The sequence below is a fragment of the Bombina bombina genome, chromosome 2 (genome assembly GCF_027579735.1).
Source record: "Bombina bombina isolate aBomBom1 chromosome 2, aBomBom1.pri, whole genome shotgun sequence".
Classification (NCBI taxonomy): domain Eukaryota; kingdom Metazoa; phylum Chordata; class Amphibia; order Anura; family Bombinatoridae; genus Bombina; species Bombina bombina.
The window spans coordinates 1,400,731,777-1,400,748,906 of NC_069500.1; the positions used below are offsets into that span (position 1 = coordinate 1,400,731,777).

The window sequence follows — 17,130 nt, forward strand, 5'->3', positions numbered from 1 at the left end:
AACCTGCAACCCTTGGGTTGCTACAGAGCTCAGTGCCTTAGCATGCTGAGCTATCTGTCCGACTCTTTTTGTGTACTTTAGCTAATTTAATTTCATTTATTTAATTGTATTTAATTTAGTTAATTTATTTAATTATACTGTAGTGTTAGGTGTTATTGTAACTTAGGTTAGGTTTTATTTTACAGGTACTTTTGTATTTATTTTAGCTAGGTAGTTATTAAATAGTTAATAACTATTTAATAACTATTCTATCTAGTTAAAATAAATACAAACTTGCCTGTAAAATAAAAATAAAACACTAAGCTATCTACAATGTAACTTTTAGTTATATTGTAGCTAGCTTAGGGTTTATTTTACCGGTAAGTATTTCATTTTAAATAGGAATAATTAAGTTAATGATAGGAATTTTATTTAGACTTATTTAAATTATATTTAAGTTAGGAAGCGTTAGGGTTAGACTTAGATTTAAGGGTTAATAACTTTAATATAGTGGCTGCGACGTTGGGGGCAGCAGATTAGGGGTTAATAAGTGTAGGTAGGTGGCGGCAACATTGGAGGCGGCAGATTAGGGGTTAATAAATATAATGTAGGTGTCGGCGATGTTGGGGGCAGCAGATTAGGGGTTCATAAATATAATGTAGGTGGCGGCGGTGTCCGGAGCGGCAGATTAGGGGTCAATAAAAATAATGCAGGTGTCGGCGATGTCGGGGGCGGCAGATTAGGGGTTAATAAGTGTAAGATTAGGGGTGTTTAGACTCGGGTTCATGTTAGGGTGTTAGGTGTAGACATAGCTTTTGTTTCCCCATAGGAATCAATGGGGCTGCGTTAAGGAGTTTTACGCTGCTTTTTTGCAGGTGTTAGACTTTATTTCAGCTGGCTCTCCCGTTGATTCCTGTAGGGAAATCGTGCACGAGCACGTACGACCAGCTCACCGCTGACTTAAGCAGCACTGGTATTGGAGTGCGGTAATGTGCAAAATTTTGCTCAACGCTCACTTCTTGTCTTTTAATGACGGGTTTCTGAAAACTCGTAATACCAGCGCTGTAGGTAAGTGAGCGGTGAGACAAAACTGCTCGTTAGCACCGCAAAACTCGTAATCTAGCCGAATGTATGATAGTTTCATATAATTACAAAAACAAAACATGTTACTTAAACGGTTATGTTGCGATTTTAGGCCAAAACAAAAAAGGTTTATTTAGTTGTAATCACAAACAAATCACTTTAAGTTTCCATAATAACTTTTATCAATTTAACAAAATTAAACGCTTTGTTTTTATGAGCCAAAGGTGACATGTTGTGTGAACAGAGTTATCTTCCTACAGATTGGCAGAGAAAATATTTTTTCACTAGGGCAGAAATCATGAGATTTTTTTGTTCATTTTAATTAGCTTGATTCATTTCCAAATGTCATTGTAACATCTTCACTCAGGCTGAGAACAAACATAGTAATGATGAACTCTTATTGAAATGAGCTTTGGAATATTGGCTCAGTCACAGTCACCAATAAAGAGCAGTCCCGTTTAAATTGGATGCACACCGAGCCTAATACGCTTTCTTTTCATTTGGGTATAAGAATTCTCATTTTATTGCCATTGACTATTGTGAACAATCTGTCCCAAGGGATGAGTTGTGCACATACAAAAAGTTTAAAGGGACAGTCTACACTTAAAAAATGTCTGCCAAGCTCCACCTACTGATGACATCACGATCTGCGCTACATTTATGATTTCTGCTGAATAGCTATGACAGTCTGTTAAATCCAACTAGTGGGCCCTTTGTGATTGGACATCATTTGCAGCCCAGATTGTGATGTCATCAGCAGTCAGAGCTTCGCAGCCATTTCAAAGGGGTTAGAAACAATATTCATTTTAAAATTACTATTTTACTGTTCCTGCTGAATGATTTAGAAAAGGTGTAGGAGGCTATTTGCAGCTTAATCTAAGGTAAGTCTTTAAGATGACTATGGTGTAGACCAGCGGTTGCCAACCAGTGGTCCCTGGACCACTGGTGGTCCACGAGAAAATGTTGGTGGTCCTTGACACCATCAAGCAGGAATTCATCTCCTCTGATGGTGTCATCCCCGTCGTGCCGCAACTCCCTACAGTGCATGGCTGGACATCAATGAAAACGCACGTTGCGTAGTACTGCACAACTTGCGTAGCTAGATTGTATTTTTAACTCCTTTTGCCCGGCGCGCTGCTCAGTGGAAAATGCTTCCATTCTAAAGCCAGCAGAGGTTGGTATAGTCTTGGCTTGAAATAGTGGAATTAAAGTATAAAAAAAAGAAAATCTTAAAAAAATCTCTTTCTGCCGCTCTGTTTGCAGCACAAAAGTTGGTACTTACCCTTCATCTGTCATTTGGAAGTATTCCCTCAGTTCTGTCATTCAATTAGTTAAATCCCCAAAAAATTATTATTAAAAATTAAATATAAATATATACATAATGTAAACTTAGCTATGGTTATACTAGTTATGTACAATGTTTGCGTGTGTGTGTGTATATATATATATATATATATATATATATATATATATATTTGTGTATATATATATGTGTATACAGGGAGTGCAGAATTATAAGGCAAATGAGTATTTTTGACCACATCATCCTCTTTATGCATGTTGTCTTACTCCAAGCTGTATAGGCTTGAAAGCCTACTACCAATTAAGCATATTAGGTGATGTGCATCTCTGTAATGAGAAGGGGTGTGGTCTAATGACATCAACACCCTATATCAGGTGTGCATAATTATTAGGCAACTTCCTTTCCTTTGGCAAAATGGGTCAAAAGAAGGACTTGACAGGCTCAGAAAAGTCAAAAATAGTGAGATATCTTGCAGAGGGATGCAGCACTCTTAAAATTGCAAAGCTTCTGAAGCGTGATCATCGAACAATCAAGCGTTTCTTTCAAAATAGTCAACAGGGTCGCAAGAAGCGTGTGGAAAAACCAAGGCGCAAAATAACTGCCCATTAACTGAGAAAAGTCAAGCGTGCAGCTGCCAAGATGCCACTTGCCACCAGTTTGGCCATATTTCAGAGCTGCAACATAACTGGAGTGCCCAAAAGCACAAGGTGTGCAATACTCAGAGACATGGCCAAGGTAAGAAAGGCTCAAAGACGACCACCACTGAACAAGACACACAAGCTGAAACGTCAAGACTGGGCCAAGAAATATCTCAAGACTGATTTTTCTAAGGTTTTATGGACTGATGAAATGAGAGTGAGTCTTGATGGGCCAGATGGATGGGCCCGTGGCTGGATTGGTAAAGGGCAGAGAGCTCCAGTCCGACTCAGACGCCAGCAAGGTGGAGGTGGAGTACTGGTTTGGGCTGGTATCATCAAAGATGAGCTTGTGGGGCCTTTTCGGGTTGAGGATGGAGTCAAGCTCAACTCCCAGGCCTACTGCCAGTTTCTGGAAGACACCTTCTTCAAGCAGTGGTACAGGAAGAAGTCTGCATCCTTCAAGAAAAACATGATTTTCATGCAGGACAATGCTCCATCACACGCGTCCAAGTACTCCACAGCGTGGCTGGCAAGAAAGGGTATAAAAGAAGAAAATCTAATGACATGGCCTCCTTGTTCACCTGATTTGAACCCCATTGAGAACCTGTGGTCCATCATCAAATGTGAGATTTACAAGGAGGGAAAACAGTACACCTCTCTGAACAGTGTCTGGGAGGCTGTGGTTGCTGCTGCACGCAATGTTGATGGTGAACAGATCAAAACACTGACAGAATCCATGGATGGCAGGCTTTTAAGTGTCCTTGCAAAGAAAGGTGGCTATATTGGTCACTGATTTGTTTCTGTTTTGTTTTTGAATGTTAGAAATGTATATTTGTGAATGTTGAGATGTTATATTGGTTTCACTGGTAAAAATAAATAATTGAAATGGGTATATATTTGTTTTTGTTAAGTTGCCTAATAATTATGCAAAGTAATAGTCACCTGCACACACAGATATCCCCCTAAAATAGCTATAACTAAAAACAAACTAAAAACTACTTCCAAAACTATTCAGCTTTGATATTAATGAGTTTTTTGGGTTCATTGAGAACATGGTTGTTGTTCAATAATAAAATTAATCCTCAGAAATACAACTTGCCTAATAATTCTGCACTCCCTGTATATATATATATATATATATATATATATATATATATATATACATACACACACACAGGTTTGTACCTTTTAAAAAAAATTCATGTTAGTGGTCCACGGGATTCAAAATTGTGAGTTTAGTGGTCCCTGAGGTCCGAAAGGTTGGCGACCCCTGGTGTAGACTGTCCCTTTAAGGAAGTTTACTGTGGAATCTCACAAGATTATGGCCAAATCCCTCAAGATCACAGTAAAGCAAAGTGTGAAATCAGCACTGGTGATTCTGATTGGCTGTTTTTTCAACATGTAGATGACAGTAAAAAGAGTATCTGAAGTATAATTGCTTACAGTGCACTCTGCTGAGCTAAAGGAATTTTTGAGGTAAACAATCTTCCTTTTTACATATAAATATTCATGTGATTTTCTAGGCAGTTTTTTTACAGATCTGCTGCATCACTTACAAGAGATTTATCATATGGATAATGTATGTATTTATAAAACAGCAATGCTAACCTTTTACTTCTTCACTATTTATATATAACTAGTAAATATAATAAGAAATTATTTTTAAAGCTGATCCAACATGGAGCTCAAAATAGATCACTGACTCTTTAATGCAGAGCCACCGTGTAATTTGCCTATTTTTTCTTATGAGTTTAGCTAAGACATATTATATAATGGCATTAGGCACTGGTTGTGATTATACAAAACAAGAATTTGGACTCACCTCATCATGTGAATGGCTTCTGGGTCTTTCGAAAAACTAAAAGCGTAGCCGCTGGAAGTGGTTCCAAAATCTATTGCCACAACTACGAAGAACTGAGCCCTTCTCATTGTCCGATGCTCACTTGGCTGAAAAACAAAATGAACATGAAATTATTAGAAATGTTAGTTCCAATACAGAACCTCATTTACTTGTATAAGGATTTTTACATGTTGGGTCTAAATCTTTTTTACACACCTGCAGGGTAATCATTTCAAAGTCCTGCAAGTATATATATATATATGTAAGTGTATATATGTAAGTGTATATATGTAAGTGTATATATGTAAGTGTATATATGTAAGTGTATATATGTAAGTGTATATATGTAAGTGTATATATGTAAGTGTATATATGTAAGTGTATATATGTAAGTGTATATATGTAAGTGTATATATGTAAGTGTATATATGTAAGTGTATATATGTAAGTGTATATATGTAAGTGTATATATGTAAGTGTATATATGTAAGTGTATATATGTAAGTGTATATATGTAAGTGTATATATGTAAGTGTATATATGTAAGTGTATATATGTAAGTGTATATATGTAAGTGTATATATGTAAGTGTATATATGTAAGTGTATATATGTAAGTATATATATATATGTAAGTGTATATATGTAAGTGTATATATGTAAGTGTATATATGTAAGTGTATATATGTAAGTGTATATATGTAAGTGTATATATGTAAGTGTATATATGTAAGTATATATATGTAAGTGTATATATGTAAGTGTATATATGTAAGTGTATATATGTAAGTGTATATATGTAAGTGTATATATGTAAGTGTATATATGTAAGTGTATATATGTAAGTGTATATATGTAAGTGTATATATGTAAGTATATATATATATGTAAGTGTATATATGTAAGTGTATATATGTAAGTATATATATATATGTAAGTGTATATATGTAAGTGTATATATGTAAGTATATATATATATGTAAGTGTATATATGTAAGTGTATATATGTAAGTGTATATATGTAAGTGTATATATGTAAGTGTATATATGTAAGTGTATATATGTAAGTGTATATATGTAAGTGTATATATGTAAGTGTATATATGTAAGTGTATATATGTAAGTGTATATATGTAAGTGTATATATGTAAGTATATATATATATGTAAGTGTATATATGTAAGTGTATATATATGTAAGTGTATATATATGTAAGTGTATATATATGTAAGTGTATATATGTAAGTATATATATATATGTAAGTGTATATATATGTAAGTGTATATATATGTAAGTGTATATATGTAAGTGTATATATGTAAGTGTATATATGTAAGTGTATATATGTAAGTGTATATATGTAAGTATATATATATATGTAAGTGTATATATGTAAGTGTATATATATGTAAGTGTATATATATGTAAGTGTATATATATGTAAGTGTATATATGTAAGTATATATATATATGTAAGTGTATATATGTAAGTGTATATATATGTAAGTGTATATATATGTAAGTGTATATATGTAAGTATATATATATATGTAAGTGTATATATATGTAAGTGTATATATATGTAAGTGTATATATGTAAGTGTATATATGTAAGTGTATATATGTAAGTGTATATATGTAAGTATATATATATATGTAAGTGTATATATATGTAAGTGTATATATATGTAAGTGTATATATGTAAGTGTATATATATATATATTATATCAGCAGCCTTAGATTGTGCAGAATGGGGCAAATGTAATGCAATAAACTTATTCTATCATGCATATGAAAGAAGAGCAATTATATTAATTAAATAGATACTAAACCCACATTTTAACTTTCATGATTCAGATAGAGCATGCAATTTTAAGCAACATTCAAATTTACGCCTGTTATCAATTTTTCTTTGTTCTCTTGCTATCTTTATTTGAAAAGTAATAATGTAAGCTTAGGAGCCGGCCCATTTTTGGTTCAGCACCTGGGTAGCGCTTGTTGATTGGTGGCTAAATGTTGCGCTACCCAGGGTCTGAACCAAAAATGGGCCATTTCCTAAGCTTTACATTCCTGCTTTTTCAAATAAAGATACCAAGAGAACAAAGAAAGATATTGGTAATAGGAGTAAATTAGAAAGTTGCTTAAAATGACGTGCTCTATCTGAATCATGAAAGAAAAAAAATTGGGTTTAGTATCCCTTTATATATATATAGTATATGTATGTATGGGGTCACCACTACTAATGATCAAGTTCAAGTGTTTCAGCCACACCCATTGCTAACAGGTGCCTTAAATCCAGCACATGATCATGAAATCCCCATAGACAAACATTGGCAGTACAATGTGTTGTACTGAAGAGCTCAGTGACTTTAAACATGGCACTTTCATAGGATGCCACCTTTACCACTAGTCAATTTGTGACATTTCTTCCCTACTCCCCGGTCAACTGTTTGTGGTGTTATTGAGAGTTAGAAGCCTCTAGGAGTCAGCAGTCCAGCCATAACGTGGTGGATCACACAAATGTACAGAGCAGGACCGGTGAGTGCGTAAGAATTGTATCACTCACTATAGCATTGGAAACTGACTCTGCAAGCTACACCAGCACAAGATCTGTGCATCAGGAGCTTCATAAAATGTGTTTCCATAGCCGAGCAGCCGTACACAAGCGTCACATTAATATGTGTCAGGTAAACTGGTGTAATGCACACAGCCACTAGACTCTGGAGCAGTGGAAACGTTCTGCGGAGTGATGAATCATGCTTCACTATCTGGTAGTCTGATGGGAGAGTCTCGGTAATATACTACCTACAGGAATGCATAGGGCCTACTGTAAAGTTTGATAGAGGAGAGATAAGGGTCTGTGGCTGCTTTTTCAGGGTTTGGACTAGGCCCTTTAGTTCCAGTGAAGGGTCATCTTAATGCTACAGGATACAAAGAAATTTTAGCCAATCGAGTGCTTCCATGGTTTGATGAGTTGTCATACTTTTGGCCAGATAGATAGATAGATAGATAGATAGATAGATAGATAGGGGATATTAATAATAGAAAAAAAGAATATCAGAGATTCTTACCGGTGACTGGGACGGAGTGAGAGGAGCAATATTACAGCTCTCGTTGTGCAGGTTTGGCGAGTTTGGTGGAGATGGCGTACAAGAGCGATCCATACTTGTTGCTGTAAAAAAACAGAGTGTTTCAGGTGTTGTGCTACAAATAATCTAAATGTTTTCTATAGGTGAATCTGTCAAGTATGTAAATAAAAACAATAGCAGCACAAAGGGTAGGTTAGCTTTTTTTTATATAGTAAATGTATTAATCTGTAGTTTAAATCATTAATTGCAAAAAATCAATTCCCACAGCAGGATCCTCATGCCAAGTATCCAAAACGCACAGGATGAGCCACAAAGCAATTCATGCATATTTTAGGTTTATAGGAAAAATTTACTGTAATGTTTGTTTACCGCAAAAACATATGATGAACATGCAAGAGTATTTTTTTAAAGGTTAGTACAAATTTAGGCACACCAGGGACCCATTCTGATTGGTTAGTACCCTTGGATCTCTAGTACTGAATTTACCACTTTTCTAGTGCTCTTGCTGATGTATAACATTATTGTAAAACTGCTGCCCTCTAGTGCTCTTGCTAATGTATAACATTCCTGTAAAACTGCTGCCTTCTAGTGCTCTTGCTGATGTATAACATTCTTGTAAAACTGCTTCCATCTAGTGCTCTTGCTGATGTATAACATTCCTGTAAAACTGCTGCCATCTAGTGCACCTGCTGATGTATAACATTCTTGTAAAACTGCTTCCATCTAGTGCTCTTGCTGATGTATAAAATTCTTGTAAAACTGCTGCCATCTAGTGCTCTTGATGATGTATAACATTATTGTAAAACTGCTGCCATCTAGTGCTCTTGATGATGTATAACATTCTTGTAAAACTGCTGCCATCTAGTGCTCTTGCTGATGTATAACATTCTTGTAAAACTGCTGCCATCTAGTGCTCTTGCTGATGTATAACATTCCTGTAAAACTGCTGCCATCTAGTGCGCTTGCTGATGTATAACATTCTTGTAAAACTGCTGCCATCTAGTGCTCTTGCTGATGTATAACATTCTTGTAAAACTGCTGCCCTCTAGTGCTCTTGCTGATGTATAACATTCTTGTAAAACTGCTGCCATCTAGTGCTCTTGCTGATGTATAACATTCTTGTAAAACTGCTGCCATCTAGTGCTGCAGAGACATGCAAGCTGCTGAACTTACCTTCCTGCTTTTTCAACAAAGAATACCAAGAAAATAAAGCAAATTTGATAACAAAAGTAAATTGGAAAGTTGTCTGAATCATGCAATAAATAATGTGGGTTTTATGTCCCTTTAACTGTAACCTTACTTGTGTGTAAGGAGCCAGAAGCAGCAAGTACATAAATGGAAATACCCCTGAAGGGTGAGCTAAATGATGCACTGTACCCACTGCAGCCTTTTACTGTGGTGGGTGAAGTGACTGAGGGACCACCATTATACTAACATAATGACCGTGGCTAGCCTTATTTGCTGTGGACTCGAGCCCAAATTGGCTCCTCTAAACAAGGCAAGTAGTTGTTGGAGATGGCTACTGAAAAACAACTGCAGCAAACAAGATGTTAATTTGTTTATAAAATGTTTAGACTTGGCTGATATGTTACTCTATAGCAACACAACAGAAATGTCTGTAATTACCGGGTGATTATTGTCCCTTTAATTGTCAAGTAATCTTCAGTACATCAGATATGCAACTGAGCTGAGCTTGCCGGCCAGCACAGTAGGAGTGGAGTAAAGGGAGGTGGTCGTACATTTTAATGATACCCAGAATATTTCTTTCATGATTCAGACAGAGAATACAATTTAATAAAAGTTCCCAACTTACGTCTATTAATACATTTGCTTTGTTCTCATGTTATTCTTTGTTGAAGAGATACCTTGATAGGAAGTGTGCACTGTCTGGAGAGCTACATGATAGGAAACAGTGCTGCCATCTAGTGCTCTCACTAATATATAACATTGTACAACTGCTGCCATCTAGTGCTCTCACTAATGTATAACATTGTACAACTGCTGCCATCTAGTGCTCTCACTAATGTATAACATTGTACAACTGCTGCCATCTAGTGCTCTCACTAATGTATAACATTGTACAACTGCTGCCATCTAGTGTTCTCACTAATGTATAACATTGTACAACTGCTGCCATCTAGTGCTCTTACTAATGTATAACATTGTACAACTGCTGCCATCTAGTGCTCTCCCTAATGTATAACATTGTACAACTGCTGCTATCTAGTGCTCTCACTAATGTATAACATTGTACAACTGCTGCCATCTAGTGCTCTCACTAATGTATAACATTGTACAACTGCTGCCATCTAGTGTTCTCACTAATGTATAACATTGTACAACTGCTGCCATCTAGTGCTCTCACTAATGTATAACATTGTACAACTGCTGCCATCTAGTGCTCTCACTAATATATAACATTGTACAACTGCTGCCATCTAGTGCTCTCACTAATGTATAACATTGTACAACTGCTGCCATCTAGTGCTCTCACTAATATATAACATTGTACAACTGCTGCCATCTAGTGCTCTCACTAATGTATAACATTGTACAACTGCTGCCATCTAGTGCTCTCACTAATGTATAACATTGTACAACTGCTGCCATCTAGTGCTCTCACTAATGTATAACATTGTACAACTGCTGCCATCTAGTGCTCTCACTAATGTATAACATTGTACAACTGCTGCCATCTAGTGCTCTCACTAATCACTAATGTATAACATTGTACAACTGCTGCCATCTAGTGCTCTCACTAATGTATAACATTGTACAACTGCTGCCATCTAGTGCTCTCACTAATGTATAACATTGTACAACTGCTGCCATCTAGTGTTCTCACTAATGTATAACATTGTACAACTGCTGCCATCTAGTGCTCTCACTAATGTATAACATTGTACAACTGCTGCCATCTAGTGCTCTCACTAATGTATAACATTGTACAACTGCTGCAATCTAGTGCTCTCACTAATGTATAACATTGTACAACTGCTGCCATCTAGTGCTCTCACTAATGTATAACATTGTACAACTGCTGCCATCTAGTGCTCTCACTAATGTATAACATTGTACAACTGCTGCCATCTAGTGCTCTCACTAATGTATAACATTATTACAAAACTGCTGCCATCTAGTGCTCTTGCTAATGTATAACATTGTTATAAAACTGCTGCCATCTAGTGCTCTTGCTAATGTATAATATTGTTATAAAACTGCTGCCATCTAGTGCTCTTGCTAATGTATAACATTATTATAAAACTGCTGCCATCTAGTGCTCTCACTAATGTATAACATTGTTATAAAACTGCTGCCATCTAGTGCTCTTGCTAATGTATAACATTATTATAAAACTGCTGCCATCTAGTGCTCTCACTAATGTATAACATTGTTGCAAAACTGATGTCATATACTACTGCAGACACGTACACGCTCCTGAACTTACCTTCTTGCTTTTCAACAAAGGATAACAAGAAAACAAAGACAGTTTGATAATAGAAGTAATATTGAAAGTTGTTTAAAATGGTATGCTCTATCAGAATCATGAAAGAAAAAATTGGGGTTTTGTGTCCCTTTAAAGGGATATGGAAGCTGCAATGAAACAAGCTTTTTATGATTTATATAGAGCTTCCAAATGTAACAAAGTGTCCTATTTACTTATTATTTTGCATAAGAGCAACTGATTCTGCAACAATGTAACAATGTTATACCTATGGTTCTCAAGCAAGCGCAGGCTTCTGAGCCTACTTTTCACTTGAATGTCCCTTTAAGGATTTAAACAAAATGGTTGCTAACCAGTGAACTTCTGCTTTAATGCAGTAAATGTCCAATAGAAATGTTTTACCCATTGTTTAGAGCATCTGACATATTGTAACTTACAGCAATTATAGGGGAGGGAGGCCATCTAGTGTACCCAAACTGAATTACAACATTTACAAACTAATTGGACTTTTAAATAGAAAGTGTGTTGTCATTTTTTGCCCTCTGTAGTATGTTACTGATGATCCATTTTACCTGCTGGAGAGTATTACAGTGTTTATAAATGGTCCTTTACCTTTATTTTTGAATTTGAAATAGCTGTTTTAATCTGTTGTATCCCCACGCAACATTTAAAGGGACAGTCAACTCCAAAAATGTTATTGTTCTAAAAGATAGATAATCCCTTTATTATCCATTCCCCAGTTTTGCATAAGCAACATGGTTATATTAATATACTTTTTACCTCTGTGATTATCTTGTATCTAAGTCTCTTTTGACAGCCCCCTGATCACATGGCTTTTTATTTATTATCCATTGACTTGCATTTAGTTGTGTCTTGCAGAACCCGTGGGCGTGAACACATTGTTATCTATATGGCCCACATGAACTAGCAGTCTCTTGTTGTGAAAAGCAAATAAAAAAGCATGGGATTAAGAGGCTGTCTATATTGGCTTAGAAACAGGCAGACATTTAGAGGTTTAAAGGTTATAAAGTATATTTATATAACAATGTTAGTTGTGCAAAGCTGGGGAATGGGTAGTAAAGGCGTTATCTATCTTTTTAAACAATAACTATTTTATTGTTGACTGTCCCTTTAAGTAATTAAGTATTGGCTATAAAAAAGCTATGCAAACACAGACAGTTGAAGAAATAACATCCCGAGTAGGAGGTGTAAAGATAAGACAAAAAATGTTAATTTTTATTTGTTAAGTATTGGGCTTTGCATACAGACATAGATAAGAAAGCCTTTGTTTGGAATAGGTTGTGGTTTCAAAATGCAAAACAAGTTATTTCATACACAGAAATAAAGCTAAATGAGCTATATTATAGATTCATTTTATACTTTGCAATTGGTATAACAAGTCATTGGAAACTAATTTTACAGCACACTGTCCCTTTAATTGTAGCTATCCACATTGTGTCCCTAGTTTGAATCCAGCCAAGAAGGGTAAAATAAAAAACATGTTTTCAGTAGCTGTGATTCCTGGTCAGGAAACAGGAAGTGTGTACTTCTATAGTATAATCATTAAACTTAGAGTGCTACACCCTCCATAGCATGTTTATTTAAAGAAAATAAAACAATATGGAAATATATATTTATCATTTTGTCTATTTCTGCTGTAAAACATATATAAATATTGTACTTGTCCTCCCTGTAGAGAGACAGGAGTTCTAATATATAGTGAAAATGACCTGTCCTTCTGTACAGTAATTTGTTAGGTCTGACCACATTTATCATTAGAAAAATGTCTCTCTAAGGGATGAGAGCAGGGGCATCGTGGGTAAAGTGCGTTATTGTTAGCGCTATTTTTATTTGTGTAAAAGTGCTTATTAATCATTTTTTACATTTAAATGTTTAAAGTGATATGAAACTCAAAAAAAGGCTTTGTGATTCAGACAGAGCGTACCATTTTTAAAAAGAAATATCAGGCATCAGTAACTATAAAGAAACTATTAGCTTTTCTTTATAAATTAGAAATTTGAATGGCTAATCCCCCAGGCACTAGTACAATGTAAAAAGTGTATAACTAAAAGTGCGCTCCAGAATAGAGCTATAGTTCTAATAGGGAGACAATATGTATAAAGATAAAATTAAGTTTATCTATCTATCTATCTATCTATCTATCTATCTATCTATCTATCTATCTATCTATCTATCTATCTATATATGAAAATATTTCCAAAAATGTTTTTCTCTAAAATAGCGTGCACCCTAAAAAGTTGTTTAAAATTGCACACTCTTTCTGATTCATGGAAGAAAAATGTTGGGTTTCATATCCCTTTAAGCAGATAGTAGCTGGTAACATGCGGCCTTGGAATTGATCAAATATTCCTAACTTTTGTATTGAAAAAAAAATGTCTGGATTAAAAAAGTATAGATAATTAACATCATTGATTGTGATCAGTAGAAGTTGGACATCTCCATGCTAAAGGGACACTAAACCCAACATTTTTCTTTCATGATTCAGGTAGAGAATACAATTTTAAACAACATTCCAATTTACTTCTATTATCTAATTTGCCTCATTTTTAGATATCCTTTGTTGAAGAAATAGCAATGCACATGTGTGAGCCAATCACACGAGGCATCTATGTGCAGCCACCAATCAGCAGCTACTGAGCCTATCTAGATATGCCTTTCAGCAAAGAATATCAAGAGAATGAAGCAAATTAGATAATAGAAGTAGATTAGAAAGTTGTTTAAAATTGCATACTCTTTCTAAATCATGAAAGAAAAAAATTGGGTTTTATATCCCTTTAAGTACAGAACCATTTTTCAGCAATTTGATCATTAAGAAAGTTTTGCTAGAAAGTGCTGCAAAATAGATTGTGATCACGCCTATGGGGTTCTCTGTAGATAAATCATTAGGTAAAGATTTCTAAAGGATTGTGATTTACCCCAGATTTATTTATACCCAAACAATTAATATAAAAAAAGAACTTAAAATAACAACCTCAGTTTGCTTTAGATTATTGTGATGTATTTATTTAGGACACAACATTACAGACAAGATATGTATTAGCAAATAAAGATTTTTTTCTTGGCTCTAACTTAGGGTTGATCACAATCTTTTAGAAAAAATAACGTATCTACCTATTTTCAACAGACAACAAACACCATCAAAGTCTATGGAGATTTTTCTAGATCATGTGGTACCTTTTTCTAATGGATTGTGTAAGGATTTAAGTGGCGCTGTATAGGGGTCATGTGTAGTTAGTAGGTGGGGTTGTGGGTGTGTCTTGGTGGGATTATGGTGTGTATGTATGGTCATTGGGTTGTGGGGCAGTTGTGAGAGTGTCTATTTGCTCAGTGGGTGGGGCCAAGGGGAATTCTACAGATAGGGATATATGACTGTCTTAGAGAGACAGCAGCACAAAGGTCAGAATCAGGGACTGCCCCTCTCAAATTGAAATAGGGACAGTATATGAAAGAAGCTGATTCCTTATGACACTTCGATAACGATCTTGTAGAAAAAACATCAAATAATTAATATCAAATAAACATCAAATAATAAACAGAATATGTTTTAAGGGATATAAAACCCATTTTTTATTTCATGATTCAGATAGAGCAACAATTTTAAGCACCTTTCTAATTTACTCCTATTATCACATTTTCTTTGTTGTCTTGGTATCTTTATTTGTAAAATCAGGAATGTAAGCTTAGGAGCTGTCCCATTTTTTATTTCAGCACCTGGGTAACGTTTACTGATTAATGGCTACAAAACAAATGTTATATACTGTATATATATATATATATATATATATATATATATATATATATATATATATATATATATATATATACACAGAGTATATAACACATAAAAATAAAAAAATACTTTTTAATTTTGTTTAAAGTTTTCCCACTCAATGTATGAATCTTTACAATCCTTGTGACAAAAAGCCCATCTTAAAGGGACAGTGTACACCAATTGTCATATGACTGCATATAATAGACACTATTATAAAGAATAATATACACAGATACTGCTTTAAAAATCCAGTATAAAACCTTTTAGAAACTTACTTAGAAGCTCCCAGTTAAGCACTCTTGATGAAGTTAGGCTGGGACACCCACTGAAAGGGCTGAGAAAGCAGGAAAGGCAGACACTCCCCATCCCCTGCATATGAAAAGACAGATTACACAAACAGGAATCTGTAGACTTCAGTCTACTGGGGCCGAATTATCAAAGTGCAAACGGACATGATCCGCTGTAGCAGGTCATGTCCGCCGCACATCGATAAATGCCGACAGCGATTTATCACTACACAAGCATTTCACAATAGATCCGATCGAGCTGATTGCTGTCCGCCACCTCAGAGGTTAAGGAGCAGCAGTTCTAAGCTCCTGTTTACGGCGAGCTTGAAGACTCGCGCGGAAACAGATGCATTCGGGCTTATCGACGGCTTGATAAATAGGCCCCTACATCTGAAACTTTGGGGCTTGGTCAAAATAGTCTCGGTATCAGAATCCTCCGTAACTGAATCTGAAACGAGCACAGTCTCAGCCTCAGAATCCTCCATAACTGGATAGAGGAAATATCAAGATGGACTGAAGTATGAAAACAAAAACGGCACCTGACACCCACAATGGCTGGGGCACTCATCACCTCCTATGACCAGACCCCTGCAGACTAGAATATCTCCTTCGCCACACGGTCAGGAATGTGGAAATGGGGAATGGAACAAAACCACGCCCGAACACAAGGTGAACCGAACAGTCCAAAAAAGCGCGCCCAACCAAAAGGCTGCGTCACTTCCAAAGGCCTCAAAGTTCCAACCACGAGCCCATAAACATCACACATAAGCAGGTTGAATCATATAACAAACATGATCATAAACCCCCCTGTTCAATAATCCCCCTCAGGAGATATTAACCCTCGATTACAAGGTACTAACAGAGACTCACTGAGACCCTTATGTCATATAGTTAGACCCACAAAGGTGTGTAACCTCTCGCGAAAACCTTCACATTACAGTACATTGACGATAAAGTAAAATGAAATGATTTTACCGGAATCAACACCATGGAACAGGAACATGGCCTTTCAAGTTTGACGAATAGTAGCATCGCCTCCGCCATGGACTTGAGAGAAAAAAGCAGGCAGCGGAGCGAAGTTCGACAACGCTGATTGCTTGAGGAGCTGTTAATATGAGTCGAGATGGTTTCGCAGAAAGACTCTCCCTGCATCTCTGGACTCTAACTTTCTTCCAAGCCCTCACTGAGAGACTGACAGGACTACTTAAAACTCCTGTCCCATGCCGAAGAGTACTTCCCTCCATAAGAGACATGTCTCTGCCAACCTCCTGGGACGAAAGGCAAAGAATGACTGGGGGATGAGGGGAGTGGGAGGAGTATTTAAGCCTTTGGCTGGGGTGTCTTTACCTCCTCCTGGTAGCCAGGTTCTTATTTCCCAAAAGTAATGAATGCAGCTGTGGACTCTTTGAGGCATATTTAAGAAATGTCTTGCGGACCTGATCAGACAGTACGGATCAGGTCCGCAAGACATCGCTGAATGCGGAGAGCAATACGCTCTCCACATTTAACATTGCACCAGCAGCTTACAAGAGCTGCTGGTGCAATGCCACCCCCTGCAGACTCACAGCCAATGGGCCGCCAGCACGGGGTGTCAATCAACCCGATCGTACTCGATAAGGTTGAATTGTTACGATTCCTATCGGCCTGCTCAGAGCAGGTGGACAGGTTATGG

General features: G+C 36.1%; 1 protein-coding gene across 2 annotated transcripts in view; it reads right to left on the reverse strand.

Moving 5' to 3' along the window:
* Positions 1-17,130, reverse strand: part of HSPA12B (heat shock protein family A (Hsp70) member 12B) — a 184,174-nt gene that overhangs the window by 92,120 nt on the left and 74,924 nt on the right. For both annotated transcript variants that reach the window (XM_053704327.1, XM_053704328.1), the window contains exons 3-4: positions 7,916-8,016; positions 4,826-4,950 (exon numbers count right to left, since the gene is read on the reverse strand). In XM_053704327.1, coding sequence (XP_053560302.1) covers positions 4,826-4,950; positions 7,916-8,016 — 226 coding nt within the window. The remainder of the gene's footprint in view (positions 1-4,825; positions 4,951-7,915; positions 8,017-17,130) is intronic.